We start from the raw sequence: 22,829 nt of genomic DNA, 5'->3' as shown, positions 1-22,829 counted from the left end.
AGAAATAGCGTCAGACACTTAGTGGATGAATAAGGAAGAAAGGTAATGATGTTAAAAACAACTGACTAATGAAAACCTTGAGTAATATAAAGAATGCCACAGCAGAATATCTGCTGCGACACCCAGCTAATGCGAACTTGATATACAAGTGCGGTAGAGATGAAACATTGTAATGCGCGGCGACGAAAGTTACAATATGAGAAACGAATTGTGGAAGATATTAGATATAATTAGGAAGTAATTTTGGTAATTTCAGCTACTCGGTATCAATCCGAAGTATGAGCAGCAGTCGGCACCACAGTGACACAACTAACTGTTACAAATCGGTTACTTCAAGGGCAGCTGCGAGACAGACACTCTCTAGCGTGCATTCCACTGGTCCAAAACCACCGCCATTTGCGACTTCAGTGGTGTCAAGCCAGAGCTCATTGGAGGGCAAGGTGGAGGTCTGTTGTGTTTTCTGATGAAAGCTAGATCTCTCTAGGGCGAGTAATGGCCATGAGTTGGTTAGAAGGAGACCAGTTGATGCTCTGTAACCAACCTGTCTGTCTGCGCGCTAGACACACTTCACCTACGTCTGGAGTTGTGGTATGGCGTGAGATTTCGTATGACGGTTACCTCACGCACCATGACTGCAAATTTGTACGTCAGTCTGGTGATACGACCCGTTTTGCTCTCATTCTTGAACCGCATTCCAGGGGATATTTTTGAACAAGACACCGCTCGCCTACATACCGCTGTTGTAACCCAACATGCTCTACCGAGAGTCGACATGTTGCCTTGGCTTACTCGATTACCAGATCTGTCTCCAATCGAGCACGTATTGGACATCATAGGCCGACAATTCCAGTGTCATCCACATGCAACAACAAACGTCCCTGACCGATCAAGTGCAACAAGCATGGATTTCCTTCTGCAAACTAACATCCTATACCTGCTATTCTTGCATTCAACATTCTGTTCAAATGGTTCAAATGGCTCTGACCACTATGGGACTTAACTTCTAAGGTCATCAGTTTACGTAGAATTATTGATAAACTTAAATACTTGCACCGTGTCACGCACCTAATTATATTCTGTTTCGAGCTTTCCGCGCCAGCTAGATTATGTTAGATCCAAAAGGGTTCAAATGGCTCTGAGCACTATGGGACTCAACTGCTGAGGTCATTAGTCCCCTAGAACTTAGAACTACTTAAACCTAACTGACCTAACGACATCACACACATCCATGCCCGAGGCAGGATTCGAACCTGCGACCGTAGCGGTCGCGCGGCTCCAGACTGTAGCGCCTAGAACCGCTCGGCCACTCCAGCCGGCAATTCTGTCCATTACACCGGTTTTTAATGTACCAGCATTTCACATTTGCAGTGGCTTATTTCGCGCTTACATTAACCGGTGATCTTGCAATGTTAATCGCTTAAATATGTACCTAGACCAATGGAAACCCGAAATTTCATCCCTCTACATTAATTATTTTTTGGTGTTGCGCTTTATTTTCCGTCATTGTATTCGGCGAGGATAGCGCAGTTTCTCATTGAGTTCAAGTTGGAACCATCATCGCCGGCCGCTGTGGTCGAGCTGTTCTAGACTCTTCAGTCCGGAACCACGCGGCTACTACGGTCGCAGGTTCGAATCCTGCCTCGGGCATGAATGTGTGTGACGTCCTTAGGTTAGTTAGGTTTCAACAGTTCTAAGTCTAGGGGACTGATGACCTCAGACGTTAAGTTTCATAGTGCTTAGAGCCGTTTGAATTTGGAACCATCATCATTATCTTCTATATATGTTTTACTTTGTCTGTTACGCAGACATAACTGGTTTTGGCCTCCCGATATTTGGTTGTCCTATTTTCATTTTTTTGTATTTTCACAGTATTTCATAACATTTTTACTAGTCTGTCTTCCTCTCATGCTACTGCTATGCTCTTTCCGTGTGCTTTTGTATTCTATTTTTTCGTTTAAAGACATTAATATTAAGCCGGCTCGTATTTCTGTATTTTGCTTTCTATCTTGTGTATCCCGCTACATGTCCGAGAAGTCTTGTTTCCGCACTCTTTAGTCTTAGTGTGTTCTTCTTTTTTGTTAGCCGTGTTTCGCTTCCGTACATTATAACTGGAAATGAAAGCACTTTGTGAAATTTCAGAATAGTTCTCATTCATCACTTTCCTTTGTCTAACAGTCTTAGTGTGTTCTTCTTTTTTGTTAGCCGTGTTTCGCTTCCGTACATTATAACTGGAAAAGAAAGCACTTTGTGATATTTCAGAATAGTTCTCATTCATCACTTTCCTTTGTCTAACAATACTATTCATTAAGTTAAACTTCTCTGTGTTATGTTGAAAGTCAAGAGATGTTTTACATCCCAGTGTTTGAAATGTATCACTTGCTCTACTATTTTCTCATTTCGGACTTATTTGGTTATTCCCATAAAATACCATGATTTTTCTTTCGTTATCAGATATCCGCAGTTGTGTTAAGCATAGATTATTTGTAGTTGATATGCTGCTCTTTGTAGATTTACGCAGTGATAGCAGTAATTATTTTGTTATTTGCAAATAACAGCGTCCAGTGCATAGTCTGCAATTTTATGATTAAAGTAATGAAAAGGGAGTTTATTTATCCATCACAAAAGAATTTCGATTAAATAGGGGTTCAGAAACACAGGTGATAAACTGCACCTTCCTCTTAGATCTAGGTGGATCTCTTTATCTCGATTGCTTTTGAATAAGATAGATATATGCGACTCTTCATACTCACTTTCTACGACTTTTTAATGTTCGAGAAAGTGGAAGAACTAGCCTCTTTTGATACGATCAAAAGCTTTAATAGATTTCCTACGTTTTTCAATAAATTGAAACTAGTTGTGTTATCAATACATCTCCTTCCTCTTCTGACTTTTGATTGCTCTTCTTTTGACTTCAGCAAACTTACTGATTTTTCTTATAATGGTTTAGCAATATGTCTTGCAGACTATGTTCAATATGCTTATACCTCGACAGTTTTCGAATTCTGACGGGTCTCACTTCTTGAATATAGGGAGTATCACTGCGTGCTTCCACTGCTGTGGAATGTATTTGTTGGAATCTTGCAATATATTATTTGTGCTCGCTGCCCTTTCCTGTTAATCACCATCACGGTCACAGTTTTGTTTTTTCAACTGCAGCTACTAAATTAATCCTAATTCCTCCATTTCGGCCATTGGAAGGAACACATAGAAAATGTTGTGGTGAAGGCTAACCTAAGACTGCGTTTTATTGGCAGGACACTTAGAAAATGTAACAGATCTACTAAGGAGACTGCCTGCACTACGTTTGTCCGTCCTCTTTTAGAATCCTGCTGCGCCGTGTGGGATCCTTATCAGATAGGACTGACGGAGTACATCAAAAAGTTCAAAGGAGGCCAGCACGTTTTGTAATATCGCGAAATATGGGAGAGAGTGTCACTGAAAAGATACAGGATTTGGGCTGGACATCATTAAAAGAAAGGCATTTATCGTTGCGACGGAATCTTCTCACGAAATTCCAATCAACAGTTTTCTCCTCCGAATGCGAAAATATTTTGTTGACACCGACCTACATAGGGAGAAACGATCACCACGATAAATTAAGGGAAATCAGAGCTCGTACGGAAAGATATAGGTGTTCGTTCTTTCCGCGTGCTATACGAGATTGGAATAATTGAGAATTGTGAAGGTGGCTCGATGAACCATCTGCCAGACACTTAAATGTGATTTGTAGAGTATCCATGTAGATATAGGTGTAGATGTAGAAGACATCAGGCAACTGTCTACGAAGGGTCAAGACTGAATCTCCTTTCGTGGCCCTTGTCTTAGCAGATCCGCAGAGTAGAGAAAAAGATCCCAAGCCACGTGGTGTCTCAGTGTGTCTAGTTACTAATCTTCTAGTTACTAATCTCATGTTTCCATATGCTGTGAAGTACTAATAAAACTGACGGAGTTCCATCTAATAAACCAATGGTAGATACGTTTCGAGTATCGACCGTATAAGAAGGAGGGTCGTCCGTCTTATAGCATCACTTGTCCTCACCGTCCTAATACGATTTGAAATGCTAATGCAGGTTTTATCAGCAGCCTTTGGCGAAAAGATCGTCGTCTTCCCTCGGATCTTTACCTAAGCTCACGAAAAACATTTCCGTAACACTCTTGCACTGAGGATGCTTACGAATAACGAATCTAGCACCGCACTTCTGAACTGCTTCAAAAAAATGGTTCAAATGGCTCTGAGCACTATGGGACTTAACATCTGTGGTCATCAGTCCCCTAGAACTTAGAACTACTTAAACCTAACTAACCTAAGGACAGCACACAACACCCAGTCATCACGAGGCAGAGAAAATCCCTGACCCCGCCGGGAATCGAACCCGGGGAACTGCTTCGATGTCCTCTTATAACAATGCGTGATGGAGATCTCACACCTTTGAGTAGTATTCTAGAATGTTTCTCTCAACCTCCTCCTTTATAGATGCGCTACACTTTATCAGAATTTCCCTACAATCGCTCTCATGTGCTCCTTCCATTACACGTAGTTTAAGAATTTTAGATCTGTGTCAAGGATTGCATCATTATTGCTGTATGTGAACGTTACAGAGATGTTTTTCCTACCCGTCCGCATTAAATTAATTCGTATTTAAAGCGATCTGCCATCCATAGCATCGAATACTAATTCTGTCAATAAGAATTCCTATGAAGTCACTAGGTGACGAAGCTTTTCCGTACACAACAGCGTCTTCAGCAAACAGTCTTAGATTAATGCCCACCCTATCGCACAGATCGTTTATATACATGGGGAACTGAGCGGCCTGATCATATATCCGTGGGATACTCTCGACACTACCATTGTCTCTAATGAACTCTCGCCGTCCACAAGAACGTAATTGTTTCTATTACTCAAAACGTCTCCGTGTCACTCATATAGCTGAGAAATTATACCGTATATTGTATCTGCAAATACACTGACCAACCAGAACATTGTGACCACCTACCTAACAGTCGCTGTGTCCACTTTTCGCACGGATAACAGCGGCGACACGTCGTGGCGTGGAAGCAGTGAGGCCCTGGTAGGTCGCTGGAGGGAGTTGCCACCACACCTCCACACACAAGTCACCTAATTCCCGTAAATTCCTGGGAGGGGGCGATAAGCTCTGACTCCACGATCAATCACATCCCCGACGTGTTCGATCGGGTGCAGATCTGGCATGTTGGAGGACCAGCAGATAAATTGGAACTCGCCACTGTGTTCCTCGAACCACTCCATTAAACTCCTGGCCTTATGACATGGCGCATTATCTTGTTGAAAAATGCCACTGCCGTCGGTGAACATAATCATCAAGAAAGGGTATATGTGGTCTGCAACCAGTGTAGGATAACGCTTGGCCGTCATGGTGCCTTGCAATGCTCCACTGGACCCATAGATACCCACTTGAATGTTCCCCAGAGTATTATGAAGCCGCCGTCAGCTTGTCTCCGGCCCGTAATACAGGCTGAAAGCTGTTTCCCTGTATGACGTCGGATTCGCGCCCACCCATCGCTATGACGAAGAAGGTATCGGGATTTCTTAGACCATGCAACGCTCTGCCACTCCGACAACGTCCAACGCCGATGGTCACTTGCCGATTTCAGTCGTAGTTGCCGATGTCAGGGTGTTAACATTGGCATGTGCATGGGTCGTCAGCTGTGGAGGCCCATCGTAAGGAGTATTTGGTGCACTGTGTGTTCAGGCACACTTGTACTCTGCCCAGCATTAATGTCTGATACTACTTGCGCCACAGTTCGCCGCCGGTCCTGTTTTACCAGTCTGCACGGCCAAAGACGTCCGACAGCTACAGTGAAGCGTGGCTGCACAATCCCACGACGTATGGACGTGGTTTCAGACACTCGCCACAGCACTCCTCGAACGCCGGACAAGTTGTGCAGTTTCCGAAATGCTCGTGCTGTGCCTCCGAGCCATTACAATCTGCCCTTGGTCGAACTCAGACGGATCGCGTGTCTTCCCCATTCTATACCAGGACGGCACGCTCACTAATACTACATGCCCCATGCGTGTGTCTGACCAGCAGTCATACCTAGCGCACTTACGCTGCTATCGCCTGGACGGGTTTATAGCGATAGTAGATCGGTCTTCATGATGTTCTGGCTGATCAGTGTATATGAAATGTCTACTTTGTGTGGCCTGTCCCGCATTGTGCTGCATATATTAGGTTTGTGCATAAGTTCGTAGCGTTTTTGTTTTGCTGTTGGTATTCCGCTTGCTGTAAGTTTATTTATAGATCTCATATTTATTTGTAGTTCACTGGTGCTGTTTGAGTTTACTAATTGTCGTTTTATAATTTGGAGATAATGAATGGAGCTGAGGACACTAGAAAATGGAGTGCCACGTAGAGAATTCGGAACATTTACGACGTATTCTTTTGTTTGAGTTCAGTAGAGAGGTTATAGCAACGGAAACAGCCAGAAACATTTGCACCATATATGGGGAATAATGACATTGGACAGAACTCGGCAATTTCCTTTCCGCCGGCCGGTGTGGCCGTGCGGTTCTAGACGCTTCAGTCTGGAACCGCGTGACCGCTACGGTCACATGTTCGAATCCTGCCTCGGGCATGGATGTGTGTGATGTCCTTAGGTTAGTTAGGTTTAAGTAGTTCTAAGTCCTAGGGGACTGATGACCTCAGATGTTAAGTTCCATAGTGCTCAGAGCCATACTCTTGGGATCTGAAACTGCCCCTAAAAGATGTGAGAATCAGCAATGCTCAACGGTGTGAGGATGTAGAACGAAATGGAAATCAGTGCATTGAAGACACGTAGTGTGTACTCACAGAACTTGTGGCCCGGTAATTTAAAAGCGAAATGGGAAAAGATTCCGGATTAGTCCCGAATTCAGATCTTCTGGAGGGGACGGCCAAAGAAGACTGAATAATCAAGTAAAGGCTAACGTTGTAGGAGTCGGGCTGTGGAATGCCGTGAATCTGAATATGATAGTGAGACTAGGAAATAGATTAACGAAAATGCAAAGGCTTAATCTGGATGTGGTCAGTGAGGTGAAATAGAAAGATGCGGATCCCTGATCAGACGAATACAAGTTAGTGTCAACAACAGCAGAAACTAGTGAAACAGAAGTAGAATTCGTCGCGAATAGGAAAGTAAGGCAGAGTGTGAATTATTGTGGACAATTTTCTTCAGAATCGGCAGCAAACCAACGCCAGCAATAATAGTTCCGTATACATGCCGATGGCACAAGCATAAGCAGAAGAGATAGGGAAAATAAAAGTATTTCAGGATAGATACATTGCGTGTGTATGTCAGTATGTTAAGAAACATAAATATCTAATACTAATTAGTGAATGAGCAATGTAGCAGGGGAAGGAACGGAGGACAGAGTTACGGGAGAACAAGGGCCGAGGCTGGAAACGTACCATCGGACTTCCGGAAAAATACGACCACACAGTCCCGAAGATAGCAAGAGGAGACAAGACCAAGAATTATAGCAAAATCAGTGGAACAGTTTATTATGTAAACTGAAAGTGGAGGGGGAGAAAGGAAAGGAAAGAGAAAGAGTTACTGGTGTCAGCAACACTATGACAAGACGCGGAATCAGCGGCGACGAGTGACAATGTGTGCCGGACCGAGACTCGAACTCAATGACTCCTACGTACTAGGCAGTACGTGAACCACTGCGCCATACGGAGACTGTTTTTACTGTGGACGATCTGAGCTCCATGTCCTCTATGTTCACTACTTTGAGACTCCCGCAGGAGGTCGTAGGTAATTGTGCATCGGCACTGAAGATGGTAGATTCATTGCTCATTCAGACATGTCCGAAAGGACGGACACCACGTATTCATACAATCAGCAGTTTCTAACAACGATAATAACATAAGAATGGGCAAGAGAATTAAGGATCTGTTAGACGATCGATTTGGCCTTAGGAAATGTAAAGGTACGAGAGAGACTATTCTGACATTGTGTCTGATGATGGAAGGAAGAGTAAAGAAGAATCAAGCCCGCCCGATTAGCCGTACGGTCTGACGCACTGCTTTTTGGGCGAGAAGGCGTGCCAAAAGTGGTTCAAATGGCTCTGAGCACTATGCGACTTAACTTCTGAGGTCATCAGTCGCCTACAACGTAGAACTAATTAAACCTAACTAACCTAAGGACATCACACACATCCATGCCCGAGTCAGGATTCGAACCTGCGACCGTAGCGGTCGCTCGGCTCCAGACTGCAGCGCCTAGAACCGCATGGCCACTCCGGTCAGCCAGAAGGTGTGCCGGTCCCCGGATCGAATCTGCCCAGCTAGTCTGTGGACACCTTTTAACCCTGTGGCACATAGCGTCCACTACAGTGGACAGCTGTTAATGGTCGCTTCTTTGGCATATCTGTCAGTCCTGAGGCTGCAAATGCGCACAGTTCACTGCAGTGGGCACCCCTTCTGGTGTTGTGTCCTTCATGTATTTGCAGCCTCATGACTGATGAAAACGCCAGAGAATTCACCATTAACAGTTGTCCACTGCAGTGAAATTCAGGCACCACAGGGTTAAGGCGGTTTTTCATCTGACTCGGTGAATGCGGGCTGGTTCCCCTTATTCTGCTTCAGTTACACTATGTCGGCGATTGCTGCGCAAACACTTCTTCCACGTAGGCGTACAGCGTAAGTACTCTACCACGCAAACATTGGGGCTACACTGATCTGGTATGAGACGTCCCCGAGGGGGGAGGGGAGAGGGGGATTCCACTGGGAGCCGAACCGCACAATAACCCTGGGCTCGGTGTGGGGGGGTGGTGGTGTGAGTGCACTGCTGTAGCCTGGTGTGGGGTTGGGTACCACTGCGGGCTACGGCGGGGACGAAGCCTCTCCGTCGTTACTAGATCATCAATTCCATACAAATCAATACAATACAAAGAAGAATCAAGTCACAGTTCACAGTTACAGGATTTGTCGGCCTAGAGAAAGCGTTCGATAATGTAAAATTGAAAGAGTGTTCGAAATTTACAGGAAAAAGGTTTAAGATATAGGAAAATACGGGTAATATCCAGGGTGAGTCACTAACTATTGCCACCAAGAATAACTCCCAAAGTATTATAGGAGCTGAAAAGTTTGTGGGACAAAAGTTGCATGGGACAACGGGAGCCATAATATGACGTTGGTTTTTTGTTGCTCAGTGGAGGTCGCTTCAAAGATATGAAGGTCGACTTTGTTTTTATAAATGGAATGCTATCGTTTGGTACTTATTTTCTGGTAGCGGCTATCGAGACGAATCAATTGATGTGTAACAATAAGATGTTTTAAGGTCAACGAAGGTCTCAAAGGTGGCATGAACGTCCATTTACAGAAAGTGTTCGAAGTGATAACCATTGGTACCAATGCAGTGCTGCAATCTTCTTATCATGGACTGAATGGCGTTCCTTATCACAGCGGCACTTACCGAAGCACATGCTCTGACAATTCTCTCTCGCATGTATTCGGGTGTAGTTGGAACGTCTTTATAAACAACGTCTTTTACGAATCCTCATTAGAAAAAATCCTGAGGCGTCAAGTCTGGCGAACGAGCCGGCCAAGACACATCTCCTGCGCGTCCAATCCAACGATTTGGGAATTGTCTCTGCAATCATTTCTGGTCATCAGCGAAAAATGTGCCGGACACCCATCGTGTTGATACCACATTCCTAAAGGTATTTCATCCAATAACAGATCTAATGTTACTTGCAGGAATGTGTAGTAATTCGTACATTAAAATTTCCTTCTATGAAATAGAGGCCTATAATTCTGTTCTCCAGAATCCCACACCACAGATTCACCAAACACGGTTTTTGGTGTGTAACTTGCCGCAGCCAACATGGATTTTCAGTTGCCCAATAACGCATGTTATGCAAATTAACATTTCCATGGTTCGTGAATGTAGCCTCGTCAGTAAATAAAATCAAATTAATAAATGTGTCATCCCTCTGAACGTGAATTTGAGCCCATCTTCAGAATTCAATGTGACTCATACAATCCGTACCAGTTAATTCTTGGTGGAGACGGATATGGTAAGGACGATATTTATGGCGATGCACAACACGAACAACACTATTCTGGCTCATGCCAGATTCCCTTGCGATTTGATGCAAAGTAACACAAAGGTCTCGAATCACAGTGGCAAGAGTACCAATTTCCGTTTCCTCGTTAGTAACTTTCCTTTGCTGGATATGTTTCCGAAGCGTTAAAGATCCAGTTGTTCTCAATTTATCATACACAAATTTTGGTTCAAATGGCTCTGAGCACTATGGGACTTAACATCTGTGGTCATCAGTCCCCTAGAACTTAGAACTACTTAAACCTAACTAACCTAAGGACATCACACACATACATGCCCGAGGCAGGATTCGAACCTGCGACCGTAGCAGTCCCGCGGTTCCGGACTGAGCGCCTGAACCGCTAGACCACCGCGGCCAGCACACAAATTTAAATGTACGACATGTAGTGTATGTTGAGGATATCTTTCAGCATATAAGTCTCTAGTTGTCACTGAATTTCGTTGGCATTCTCCATAAATCAGAAGCATATCGACTTGTTCTTCGAAGGAATACATCATTCACATTCGCTTGATTCGACGACACTAGTCTTACTGTTCCTATTAGTGTTGTATTGCGAAACGGTCGAATGGTGTTTAGATGTCAATGGCACGTTAGATGGATACGCCGTATTCGGCGAATATTATATGCACGATTTACGACAGAGAATTGTCAGAGCGTGTGCTTCGATAAGTGCCGAAGTGATAAGGGATACCACTCAATCCATGATAAGAAGATTGCAGCACTGCATTGATATCAATGGTCATCACTTCGAACACCAACAGTAAATGGACGTTCATGCCACCTTTGTTACCATCCAACCTTCAAAGACTTTACTGTTTCACATCATTGGATTCGTATCGATAGCCGCTATCAGAAAATAAGACTCAGACTATAGCATCTCATAAAAAAAAAGAAACATAGTCGGTCTTCATATCTCTGACGCGACCCCACCTAGCAACAAAAATCAACGTCATATTATGGTCCCCATTGTCCCATGCAGCATTTGACCCACAAACGTTTCAGCTACTATCATACTTTCGGAGTTATTCTAGGTGGCAATAGTTAGTGACTCGCCAGTGTAATGTCTAAAAATGTAATAATGGAAGACCACGATAAAAGTGCTGGAATTAAGAATTTTGTAAGACATGAATGTAGTCTTTCGCCTCTACTGTTCTACATACACATCGAAGAAGCAAAGACGGACATGGAAGGAAGGTTGAAGAATGGGATTAAAATTGTGGGTGAAACGACGTCAATGATAAAGACTTGCTGATAGCATTGTCATCCTCAGTTAACGTGAAAAAGTATTCCACTGCCTGTTGAATAGAATAAACAGCCTAACGAGCAAGCAATATGGATTGAGAGTAAGCCTAAGAAAGATTATACTAATGAGGAGAAACAGAAATGAGATTAGCGGATAAACTTACCATCGAAATTAGGGACCACGAAGAAGACGAAGCGAAGGAAGAGGAAGATGCACGGAGTAAGGATGATACAGAAAGCAGACTCGCCCAGGGGAAGAGGCCATTCTGCCCAAAAGGAACCTACTAGCATCAACATGGGCTTTAAATTGAGGGAGAAATTTCTGAGGATGTACGTTTGCAACATACACTGCTGGGGGGGGGGGGGGGGTTAGTAAATGTACTGATAATGGTTTCACCGTCGTCCAACAACAGATAGCGTAGTGGCATAGCTTCTAGGCGGCATCTGTGCCTACCCTTTCACAGAGAAAGCTCACAGCCAGAAGGGTCAGTGTGATGCGAACGTGTGTAGCAAATAATAAACCACGCCACGGAAACGCACTAGTGCTTCCTTGCAGTCAAATAAGTCACTTTGAAAGGGGTCAAATTGTGGCTTTCCGAGCGGCGGGATGGTCTTTTTGGGAGAATTGCCACACAAGTTGGACGTTCTGCATCGTTGTGCAATGACGCAGGTGTTGGTGGTCAGGAACATTATTACATCCGCAGACGAAGTTCGGGACGTTCAAGCAGCACAGACGCCAGCCAGGTTCGTCATATTGTAATGGCAGGAGTGGTAGGTCGTACAAATACCACAGTACAGATAAGAGAGCTTGTGAGCCCGAACGCTTCAACATAAACCGTCGCGAACCAGTTACCAGCAGTGGGATTGTGGGCACACACACCTCTAACTTGTCTTCCAGTCACGCAACAGAATCGACGTTAGCTGTTCGAGTGGTGCCTTCAGAGGGTTGGAGTGGCGCGCCGTGGTCTTCAGCGATGAAAGGTGATAGTGCCCGCACGCAAGTGATAGTCGTTTGCCCTTACGACATAGTCCTAGCGTGAGCTGTCTCGTAGAGTTAAAAAATGGTTCAAATGGCTCTGAGCACTATGGCACTTAACATCTGAGGTCAGGAGTCCCATAGAACTTAGAACTACTTAAACCTAAGTAACCTAAGGACAACACACACATCCATGCCCGAGGTAGGATTCGAACCTGCAACCGTAGCGGTCGCGCGCTTCCAGACTGAAGCGCCTAGAACCGCTCGGCCGTCTCGTAGAATGCATCCTTCTAAAGCCTTATGGTCAGGGGGGTGATAAGCTACAACTCTCGTTCACCATTGGTGTTTCTGGAAAGGGCACTAGCCGGCCGTTGTGACTGAGCGGTTCTAGGTGTTTCATTCCCGAATCGCGATGCTGCTACGGTCGCAGGTTCGAATCCTTCAAATGGTTCAAATGGCTCGAGGCACTATGGCACTTGACATCTGAGGTCATCAGTTCCCTAGGCTTAGAACTACTTAAACCTAACTAACCTAAGGACTTCACACACATCCTTTCCCGAGGCAGGATCCGAACCTGCGACCTTAGCAGCAGCGCGGTTCCGGACTGAAGCGCCTAGAAGCGTTCAGTCACAACGGCCACAGCGGCCGGCGGTTCGAATTCTGCCTCGGGCCTGGATGTGTGTGATGTCCTTAGCTTAGTTAGGTTTAAGTAGTTCTAAGTCTAGGGGACTGATGACCACAGATGTTAAGTCCCATAGTGCTTAGAGCCACTTGAACCATTTGGTGAGGACACTAACCACCGCTCGGTAGGTGGAGAATGTTGTTAGACCCATTCTTTTGCCGTTCTTGCAACGGGATGGTGATGCGTTGTTCCAACGGAGGATAATGCTCGTCTACACACTGCCCGTGAAACTCAATGTGTAGCAACTTCCCTGTCCAGCACGATCTCCGGACTTGTCTCCAGTCGAGAAGTGACTCATGTGACTCATCAACCAACAACTCTTACAGAACTATATGAACATGTCGAGCAGCCGTGCCTAACTTATACCGGGACAGTATTCACTATCTGCGGATCGACTGGATGCCAGAGGCAGCGCCTGCATTGTTGTCCATAGAGGCCACACAACGTAGCGATAAGAATGTTTTAGCATGGGTCGGTACCTGGTACCTCAGAACCGCTTGTGATATTAATCTGTAAATATAACCATTTCATGTACTCCTTATGCTCTGTTGCAGCGATAAATCCTGACTGAATTGGAAATCGCTAAAAAAGCGTAGGATGGTAATTTTTTTCCCTGCAATGTAGCATTGTATATAAACGTTTCGTTTGCGATATTGTTTGATAGAATGATGTTTAAATGTGTGTGAAATCTTGTGGGACTTAACTGCTGAGGTCATCAGTCCCTAAGCTTACACACTACTTAACCTAAATTATCGTAGGGACAAACACACACACCCATGCCCGAGGGAGGACTCGAACCTCCGCCGGGATCAGCCGCAGATACCAGGTGTACCGGTATGAAATGAGCGTTAAGATACAAATGTGTCGATAGGGAACATTTGTTGTGAACGAGCCTTTATTTTATTTTTTTGTTTGGTTGGTATGACATCTATCAAAGATATTTAGTATACATCAAGTCATGGAACAAACAGCATCATATGTTTTCATCGTGTTAACAATGTGGAATTTTGTACCAGAAAGTGATGATTTGCGGAAAGCATTAATTTTTTGTTTTCATTTGAAAAAAAAGTACTGCAGAGTCGCATCAAATGATTGTCGAGGCATATGGTGATCATGCTCTATCAGAAGCAACTTGCAAAAGATGGTTTCAACGGTTCAGAAATAATGATTTTGATGTAAGAAATGAAGAACGTGGAAGATCACCAGAAAAGTTCGAAGACGTCGAATTGCAAGCAATATTGGATGAAGATGATACTTTGAGTCAGAAGAAAATGGCAGCAATGCTAAATGTTGCACAACAAACGATTTCTGACCATTTGAAAGCTATGGGAAAGATCCAAAAGTGTGGAAAATGGGTGCCACATGAATTGAATGAAAGACAGATAGAAAACCGAAAAACCATTTGTCAAATTTTGCTTCAAAGACATGAAAGAAAATCAATTTTGCATCGAGTTGTTACTGGCGATGAAAAATGGATTTATTTTAAGAATCCTAAACGGGAAAAATCATGGGTTAATCCGGGACAACCATCAACATCGACTGCGAAACCAGATCGATTCGGCAAGAAGACAATGCTCCGTGTTTGGTGGGATCAGAAAGGTGTGGTTTATGATGAGCTTCTAAAACCCGGTGAAACTGTGAATACTAATCGGTATAGACAACAAATGATCAATTTGAACTATGCATTGATCGAAAAAAGACCAGAATGGACCAGAAGACATGGCAAAGTATTTTTTTACACGACATTGCACCTGCACACAAAGCAAAACTGGTTCAGGATACAATCAAAACACTTGGCGGGAAGCTGCTGCCCCACCCGCCGTATTCACCAGACTTGGCCCCTTCCGACTACCATTTGTTTTCATCAATGGGACACACATTGGCTCGGGAACACTTCGATTCCTACGAAGCAGTCGAAAATTGGGTGTCTGATTGGTTTGCTTCAAAAGACGAACATTTCTAATGGCGTGGTGTCCACAAATTGCCAGAAAGGTGGTCAAAATGTATAGAAAGCAATGGTCAGTACTTTGAATAAAATGTTTTTACTTTTCAATTCAAATTTAGTGTTTCATTTTCACAAATAAACGCTCATTTCATATCGGTACACCTGGTAGAATGGTGTCGAACATTAGATGGTCATGGTGGACCTCATCAAACTAGTTATAAGACCGATAAAAAAAGCCAGCATAGTGCAGCAATCTTCTTCCGACCCAGTCATCCGTCGTTTTTCTAAGTTAGCGATAGTCTTTAGAAGAAGCCAAACTCGTTCCTCACCTCTGATTCTGATAAAATTACTCTCGACTGAGCGTTCAAGTATAATCTCCGTTCTGCCCTCTCCTCCCGCGGCACTGCACTGCTATTCTACCCACATCGACGTCGTAAGAAGCCTCTGCGGCAGTGGGACTGAACCTCGAGTTAAGCTGACCGGTGTAGGTATCGAGTAGCTGCTGCTTCTCGTAGGCGGGCGCGCCGCCCAGCGAGGCTGCGGCGGACAAAATATTTGCAGACGCGGCGCGGCTGCTCTGCAGAGTCAACAGCGCGGTGGCCCAGCCGAGACAGCTTGCGGCGGCGCTGAAATATTAAGCGGCCGCGCGCAGGGCGCCAGGGTGCGCGCTCCGGCACGTGGCACTGCAACATCGCGGCTGTCGACGTGCAGCAGCGACAAAGTGTGAAGGGTTGCAGCACGGCCGCGGCACTGCCTGCTGGGTTTCATTACCTGCAGTGGGGTGCTGTGCTGTGCTGTGTTGCCGTAAAGACGAGCGAGCGCTGCCGGCGCGCGGCACTCGCTCCTTCAGCACCCACTTTCCAGTGCCAGACGGGTCACTCCGAAGACGAGGAGCAGCTGCTTCGCCGCCTTTACAGCGTCTCCTCATCCTCTCGTACACTACAGTCACTTACATTGATAGTGATGCTAATAGCAAAAACATTCGGGTCACTTTACTGTTCGAAACCTTTTACAGTTACTTGTTTGATGAGTATTTACGTAAAACGGCTATACATGCCTGCAATTAAGGACCAATCATTACGATATTTATTATCAACAATCCTCTGCAGCATCAAAGTAACAGAGTGTTCACCAGTACAATATCAGAACGACAAACGAACTCCCTCTGGTGAATCTAATTTAGCCACAGAAAGGAGTGCAATACTCATCTACACTGAAGAAACTGGTATAGGCGTACTTATTCACATACAGAGATATGGTTCAATGGTTCAAATGGCTCTGAGCACTATGGGACTTATCATCTGAGGTCATCAGTCCCCTACAACTTAGAACTACTTAAACCTAACTAACCTAAGGACATCACACACATCCATGCCCGAGGCAGGATTCGAACCTGCGACCGTAGCAGTCTCGCGGTTCCGGACTGAAGCGCCTAGAACCGCACGGCCACCGCGGCCGGCCACAGAGATATGTAAACAGGCAGAATACGGCGCGGATCGGCAACGACTATATAAGACAACAAGTGTCTGGTGCAGTTGTTACAGCTGGTATTGCTGCTACAATAGCAGGTTATCAAGATTTAAGTGAGTTTCAACGTGGTGTTATACTCGGCACACGAGCGAAGGGACACAGCATCTGGAGGTAGCGATGAAGTGGAGATTGCCCCATATGACAATTTCACGAGTGTACCGTGAATATCAGGAATCCGGTAAAACATCAAATCTCCGACGTCGTTACGGCCGGGAAAAGATCCTGCAAGAACGGGACCAATGACGACCGAAGAGAATTGTTCAGCGTGACCCAAGTGCAGCCCTTCTGAAAGTTGCTGCAGATTTCAATGCTGGGCCATCAACAAGTGTCGGTGTGCCTGCCATTCAACGAAACATCTACATCTACATCTACATGATTACTCTGCAATTCACATTTAAGTGCTTGGCAGAGGGTTCATCGAACCACAATCATACTATCTCCCTACCATTGCACTCCCGAACAGCGCGCGGGAAAAACGAACACCTAAACCTTTCTGTTCAAGCTCTGATTTCTCTTATTTTATTTTGATGATCATTCCTACCTATGTAGGTTGGACTCAACAAAATATTTTCGCATTCGGAAGAGAAAGTTGGTGACTGAAATTTCGTAAATAGATCCCGCCTCGACAAAAAACGTCTTTGCTTTAATGACTTCCATCCCAACTCGCGTATCATATCTGCCACACTTTCCCCCTATTACGTGATAATACAAAACGAGCTGCCCTTTTTTGCACCCTTTCGATGTCCTCCGTCAATCCCACCTGGTAAGGTTCCCACACCGCGCAGCAATATTGTAACAGAGGAAGAACGAGTGTAGTGTAAGCTGTCTCTTTAGTGGACTTGTTGCATCTTCTAAGTGTCCAGCCAATGAAACGCAACCTTTGGCTCGCCTTCCCCACAATGTTATCTATGTGGTCTTTCCAACTGAAGTTGTTCATAATTTTAACACCCAGGTACTTAGTTGTATTGACAGCCTTGAGAATTGTACTATTTATCGAGTAATCGAATTCCAACGGATTTCTTTTGGAACTCATGTGGATCACCTCACACTTTTCGTTATTTAGCGACAACTGCCACCTGCCACACCATACAGCAATCTTTTCTAAATCGCTTTGCAACTGATACTGGTCTTCGGATGACCTTAATAGACGGTAAATTACAGCATCATCTGCGAACAACATAAGAGAACTGCTCAGATTGTCATCCAGGTCATTTATATAGATCAGGAACAGCAGAGGTCCCAGGACGCTTCCCTGGGGAACACCTAATATCACTTCAATTTTACTCGATGATTTGCTCTTACTAAGAACTGCGACCTTCCTAACAGGAATTCACGAATCTAGTCGCACAACTGAGACGATACCCCATAGGCCCGCAGCTTGATTAGAAGTCGCTTGTGAGGAACGGTGTCAAAAGCTTTCCGGAAATCTAGAAATACGGAATCAACCTGAGATCCCCCTGTCGATAGCGGCCATTACTTCGTGCGAATAAAGAGCTAGCTGCGTTGCACAAGAACGATGTTTTCTGAAACCATGCTGATTACGTATCAATAGATCGTTCCCTTCGAGGTGATTCATAATGTTTGAAGACAGTATATGCTCCAAAACCCTACTGCAAACCGACGTCAATGATATAGGTCTGTAGTTCGATGGATTAGTCCTGCTACCCTTCTTAAACAGTGGTGTGACCAGCGCAATTTTCCAATCTGTAGGTACAGATCTATCGGTGAGCGAGCGGTTGTATACGATTGCTAAGTAGGGAGCTATTGTATCAGCGTAATCTGAAAGGAACCTAATTGGTATACAATCTGGACCTGAAGACTTGCCCGTATCAAGCGATTTGAGTTGCTTCGGAACCCCTAAGGTATCTACTTCTAAGAAACTCATGCTAGCAGCTGTTCGTGTTTCAAATTCTGGAATATTCCATTCGTCTTCACTGGTGAAGGAATTTCGGAAAACTGCGTTCAATAACTCCGCTTTAGCGGCACAGTCGTCGTTAACAGTACCATCGGCACTACGCAGCAAAGGTATTGACTGCGTCAAGCCGCTTGTGTACTTTACATACGACCACAATTTCTTCTGATTTTCTACCAAATTTCGAGACAATGTTTCGTTGTGGAACCTATTAAAGGCATCTCGCATTGAAGTTCGTGCCGAATTTCGCGCGTCTGTAAATTTTAGCCAATCTTCGGGATTTCGCGTTCTTCTGAATTTCGCATGCTTTTTCCGTTGCCTCTGCAACAGGGTTCGGACCTTTTGTGTACCATGGGGGATCAGTTCCATCTATTACCAATTTATGAGGTATGAATCTCTCAATTGCTGTTGTTACTATATCTTTGAATTTGAGCCACATCTCGTCTACATTTGCATAGTCAGTTCGGAAGAAATGGAGGTTGTCTCTTAGGAAGGCTTCTAGTGACACTTTATCCGCTTTTTTAAATAAAATTATTTTGCGTTTGTTTCTGGTGGATTTGGAAGAAACGGTATTGAGTCTAGCTACAACGACCTTGTGATCATCGATACGGGCTTTCGGGGCCGAAGATCCACTGGTGTGCACTTGATCACTGCACGAAACAAAGCTTTACGCCTCGCCTGGGCCCATCAACACCGACGTTGGACCGTTGATGACTGGAAACATGTTGCCTGCTCGGACGAGTCTCGTTCCAAATTGTATTGAGCGGATGGAAGTGTACAGGTATGGAGACAACCTCATGAATCCATGGACCCCGCATGTCAGCAGGGAACTATTCAAGTATTGGAGGCTCTGTAATGGTGTGGGGCGTGTTGAGTTGGAGTGATGTTGGACCCCTTGAAACATCCCCTTTAGAACAACTTATATATGAAACGTCCCCATTGAACAATTTATATAGGACTGTGCTTAAACTGACACACAATGTTTTTTAGCGCAACGCAATCTGACTTTCAAAAATCCCTACAAAAGAATGGCCCTGACTAACAGTAAACTATACCTTTCACAAATCACTTACCTCACAAAAATCTTCGCTACTCAAGCTACTGCAATACAGCGAGCGCCACTACTGCCAGCTAAATAAAAGATTCAAACTACTGAAGGCACTAACTACTGATAGGGATAGTTAGCAAATGAAAGATATTAATAGAGAACAAACAATGTATTTACCTTAATATCATCACAAGTCATAATATATATCAGTTCATGACAAATTACAAACCTCCGCCATCTCTCTCCCCACATCCACCACTGCTGGCGGCTCACCTCCAACTGTGCAACGCTACGCGCTGTTCACAGCCAGCTGCCTAACACTACAATGGCGAGTATTACAACAATGCAAAGCAGACACAGACTGCCCACAGCACAGCCAGTGATTGTCATACAGAGGTGGCGTTACCAATAAAAAACCTAAACAGCCTACTTACATAGAGAAAACATAAACAGTCTACTTACATAGAGAAAACATAAACAGCCTACTTACATAGCCCCCATGCTCCCCACAAAAATTTTTACAAATGGTGTTGGGCACTGGCCAATACAGATTTGACAAAAAATTTTCACAATTACAGTAACAAAGAAATCAAATGCACACACTTATTGATACAATGTTGGTCAAAAGCTAAAAATTTCTCACAGTCCATAAAGACAGTCCAGATCGTTCATTACGGTAAAATAGTAGTGTTTTTCTCAAAGTCTGAGCAGTAGAAGAAAATGCACATAGAAGTAGTGGATTTCCATGCAGTCTTGAAGAAGTAGTGTTGACCTTCCAACGGAAAGACAGTGCTGACTCTCGACATGCAGACAGGTAATGGGCCACAACAGAGCAAACCCACAGCAGAGTCATTCGAAGTTTGGACGAATATTGGTAGGTAGGTCATCACAGAGCAGACCCACTGTAGTCCTGGTAGAGACTACGGTATTGGTGGGCCACCAGAGGTGCAGACCCACTGCAGTCCTTGTAGAAATAATGGCGTTGGTAGGTCATCATAGATGCAGACCCACTGTAGTCCTTGTAGAGATAATGGTATTGGTGGGCCACCAGAGGTGCAGACCCACTGTAGTCCTGGTAGAGACGGCCAGCAGCCATCCGTTGCGACTGTGCAGGTGCACAATCACCATCGAAGATTCTTGCAGAGAATATAGCAAGTCCATAAACCACCACTTGTGCACTCAGAAAGTTTTTCTTTTAATTGTCCTTAGAACCAGCAATGCTGTTATCCAGTCCCTTGCTGAATTATTAACACACGTGCAAACACTAACAATCCCTACTTCTCACATATTGTCCATATACTATGACCAACAGAAACGTGTGCAGTGAAATGGAACTTACAAGTTAATAATATCATGAACTGGTGACAATTACAATTTTATAACAGAAGAATACAATAACAAAGGTACAAAATACATCATTAAAGAACATAACAATACAGATAACATTTGTAGTAAAACAGGCGTTACAAAAGAATAGAAATAGACATATACGTCAGTGTTACAGGAATTATGACATGAGTACATACATAAAAGATCACAATAACTTTTGAAACATCAACTTCACACATTAGCATTAACACAAAACAGAGTAAATAATGTCTAAACATCTTTACAAAGTAAATAACATATTATTAATGCCAATTATATTCGAGGATAACAGTATTCCTCATCATAGTGAATGTAGCTTAATATTAAAAGAAAAAAAAATTCTATGAAACTACACAGAGACAGGAAGAAAACAAATACTCAAGGGTACACAAACACATAGTGGGATAACACAAAAGGAAAGGACAGGGTTCGTTTTCAGTGTAACATTTGGTACTGCAGTCCATCCCAAAACTTCATTCTATAGATCTTTCGTCTTATTTCAACCTTTGCTTCCACCAAAAAAATCTTATCCAAGCATGCTTTCTCTATTCTGTTCATATTTCTTTCAAAATAATTATTTCTGATTGTACAATACTCATTTGGGCCCAAATCCTTTTTATATAACTTCGCAATGCATTCTTTACCTATTCTCCATAGTCAGTTTCTCATATAGTCTACCCCCTCTTAAGCTAACTTAAATCTACTGAGCTCAGATGCTAAACTAAGGGACGAGGCAATGCAGCAGCACAAAACAATTAACACAAACATCAATGACAAAAATACAAATGCCAAAGCAATTGCAATATTACAACTCATACAGGGCACTGTGCAGCAAAAAAAAATAAATCTGGCTTAGCAGAGTAACACAAATTAAAGTTCAGTAGCACTATGCCTGGCAAACAGCAGCTTATATCGAAACATGACATAGCTCAAGTAGAAAAAATAGTACACTAAAGATAACAATGCAGATAAGGCAAATGTATAATCACATCTTAATGTCTAAGTAATTAAAGTGGTGCACCACAAGAAGTTATTCTACCAAAAAGTTACCAATTACTTGAAAAGAAAATTATGAATGCAGTTAATAGTTCCTTCTTATTGTTCTTTCCTTTCCAAGTGCTCCTTTTTTAAAGAATGTGGATCATAAAATAATTATTTAATAGATCTGTTGACAGAAAGTGTTCACATTAGCAAATGCATTTTATTTTATAAAAGCAATGCTGCAACACAGCTGGAAAACAGATGTCAAATGAAATAAGCAACTATGAAAAGCAAAGCATAAAAATATCATTCAGTAGTCATGTGACATTTCGTAAGTTAGTAGAAATTCTCTCAACTCTCATAGAAAGACTCTTGTCATAATCAGGTGTGCAGATGTAAAATATTTCTTGTCATTTTATTAGGCATTTCAGTAAATATCGTAAATTAAGAGCTAGTGTAATCATATGTTTTCAAGTTCGACCGTGTCGTTTTTGCGATGCTTTCTCTAAAGGAATGACAATGGCCAGGATAATGGCCTTCCCTTTCTTTTTTTTTTTCTTCCTGTGCTCTGAAAGGCACGCGCTAATGACTTTTTCTCCAGGCGTCTGACACAGCTGGGTGCCCGCGACGCATTACGTGCAGGTGGTCACTTAACTTTCGTACGGAAATATTTACGACAGCAATTTTCGCTAAAGTGACAGTCTCACATAAAAATACTTCACAGGTCAAGAATTAGCGTTGCAAATCTGTAGAAACAAAATCCTATGAATATAACAGTGTCCAAAAAATGTTCAGTGGCATTGTGATACATTCACACATGATTCACACATGTCATAACTCTTAAAGTACGATTCTTGGTTTCCAACATCCTTTTTCACAAGTCAAGAGTCCCTACCCACTATTCATTACTCCTTACCTCATTATACATATACATGTTCGTCGACACTTCTTCAATATTTCATCGTGAGAAATACGTAGCATAATAAACATTCCTCAACAACATAATACACATCGTCGTCGTAATAATAACATCATAACACTTCAGTCAAATCTCAAAA

The 22,829-nt window shown here is 43.5% G+C and overlaps 1 protein-coding gene across 1 annotated transcript in view; it reads right to left on the bottom strand.

Annotated features, from left to right (window-relative positions):
• The window catches only part of LOC124755559 (otoferlin-like), a 461,140-nt gene extending 445,280 nt beyond the window's left edge, over positions 1-15,860 (bottom strand). Inside the window, exons 1-2 of the mRNA XM_047249045.1 lie at positions 15,673-15,860; positions 15,357-15,558 (exon numbers count right to left, since the gene is read on the bottom strand). Coding sequence (XP_047105001.1) covers positions 15,357-15,558; positions 15,673-15,860 — 390 coding nt within the window. The remainder of the gene's footprint in view (positions 1-15,356; positions 15,559-15,672) is intronic.
• Between the last annotated feature and the right edge of the window lie 6,969 nt (positions 15,861-22,829).

This window comes from Schistocerca piceifrons, chromosome 1 (genome assembly GCF_021461385.2).
Source record: "Schistocerca piceifrons isolate TAMUIC-IGC-003096 chromosome 1, iqSchPice1.1, whole genome shotgun sequence".
Taxonomy (NCBI): domain Eukaryota; kingdom Metazoa; phylum Arthropoda; class Insecta; order Orthoptera; family Acrididae; genus Schistocerca; species Schistocerca piceifrons.
The sequence above is the reverse complement of the archived record's forward strand: the minus strand, read 5'-3'. Positions and strand labels throughout refer to the sequence as shown.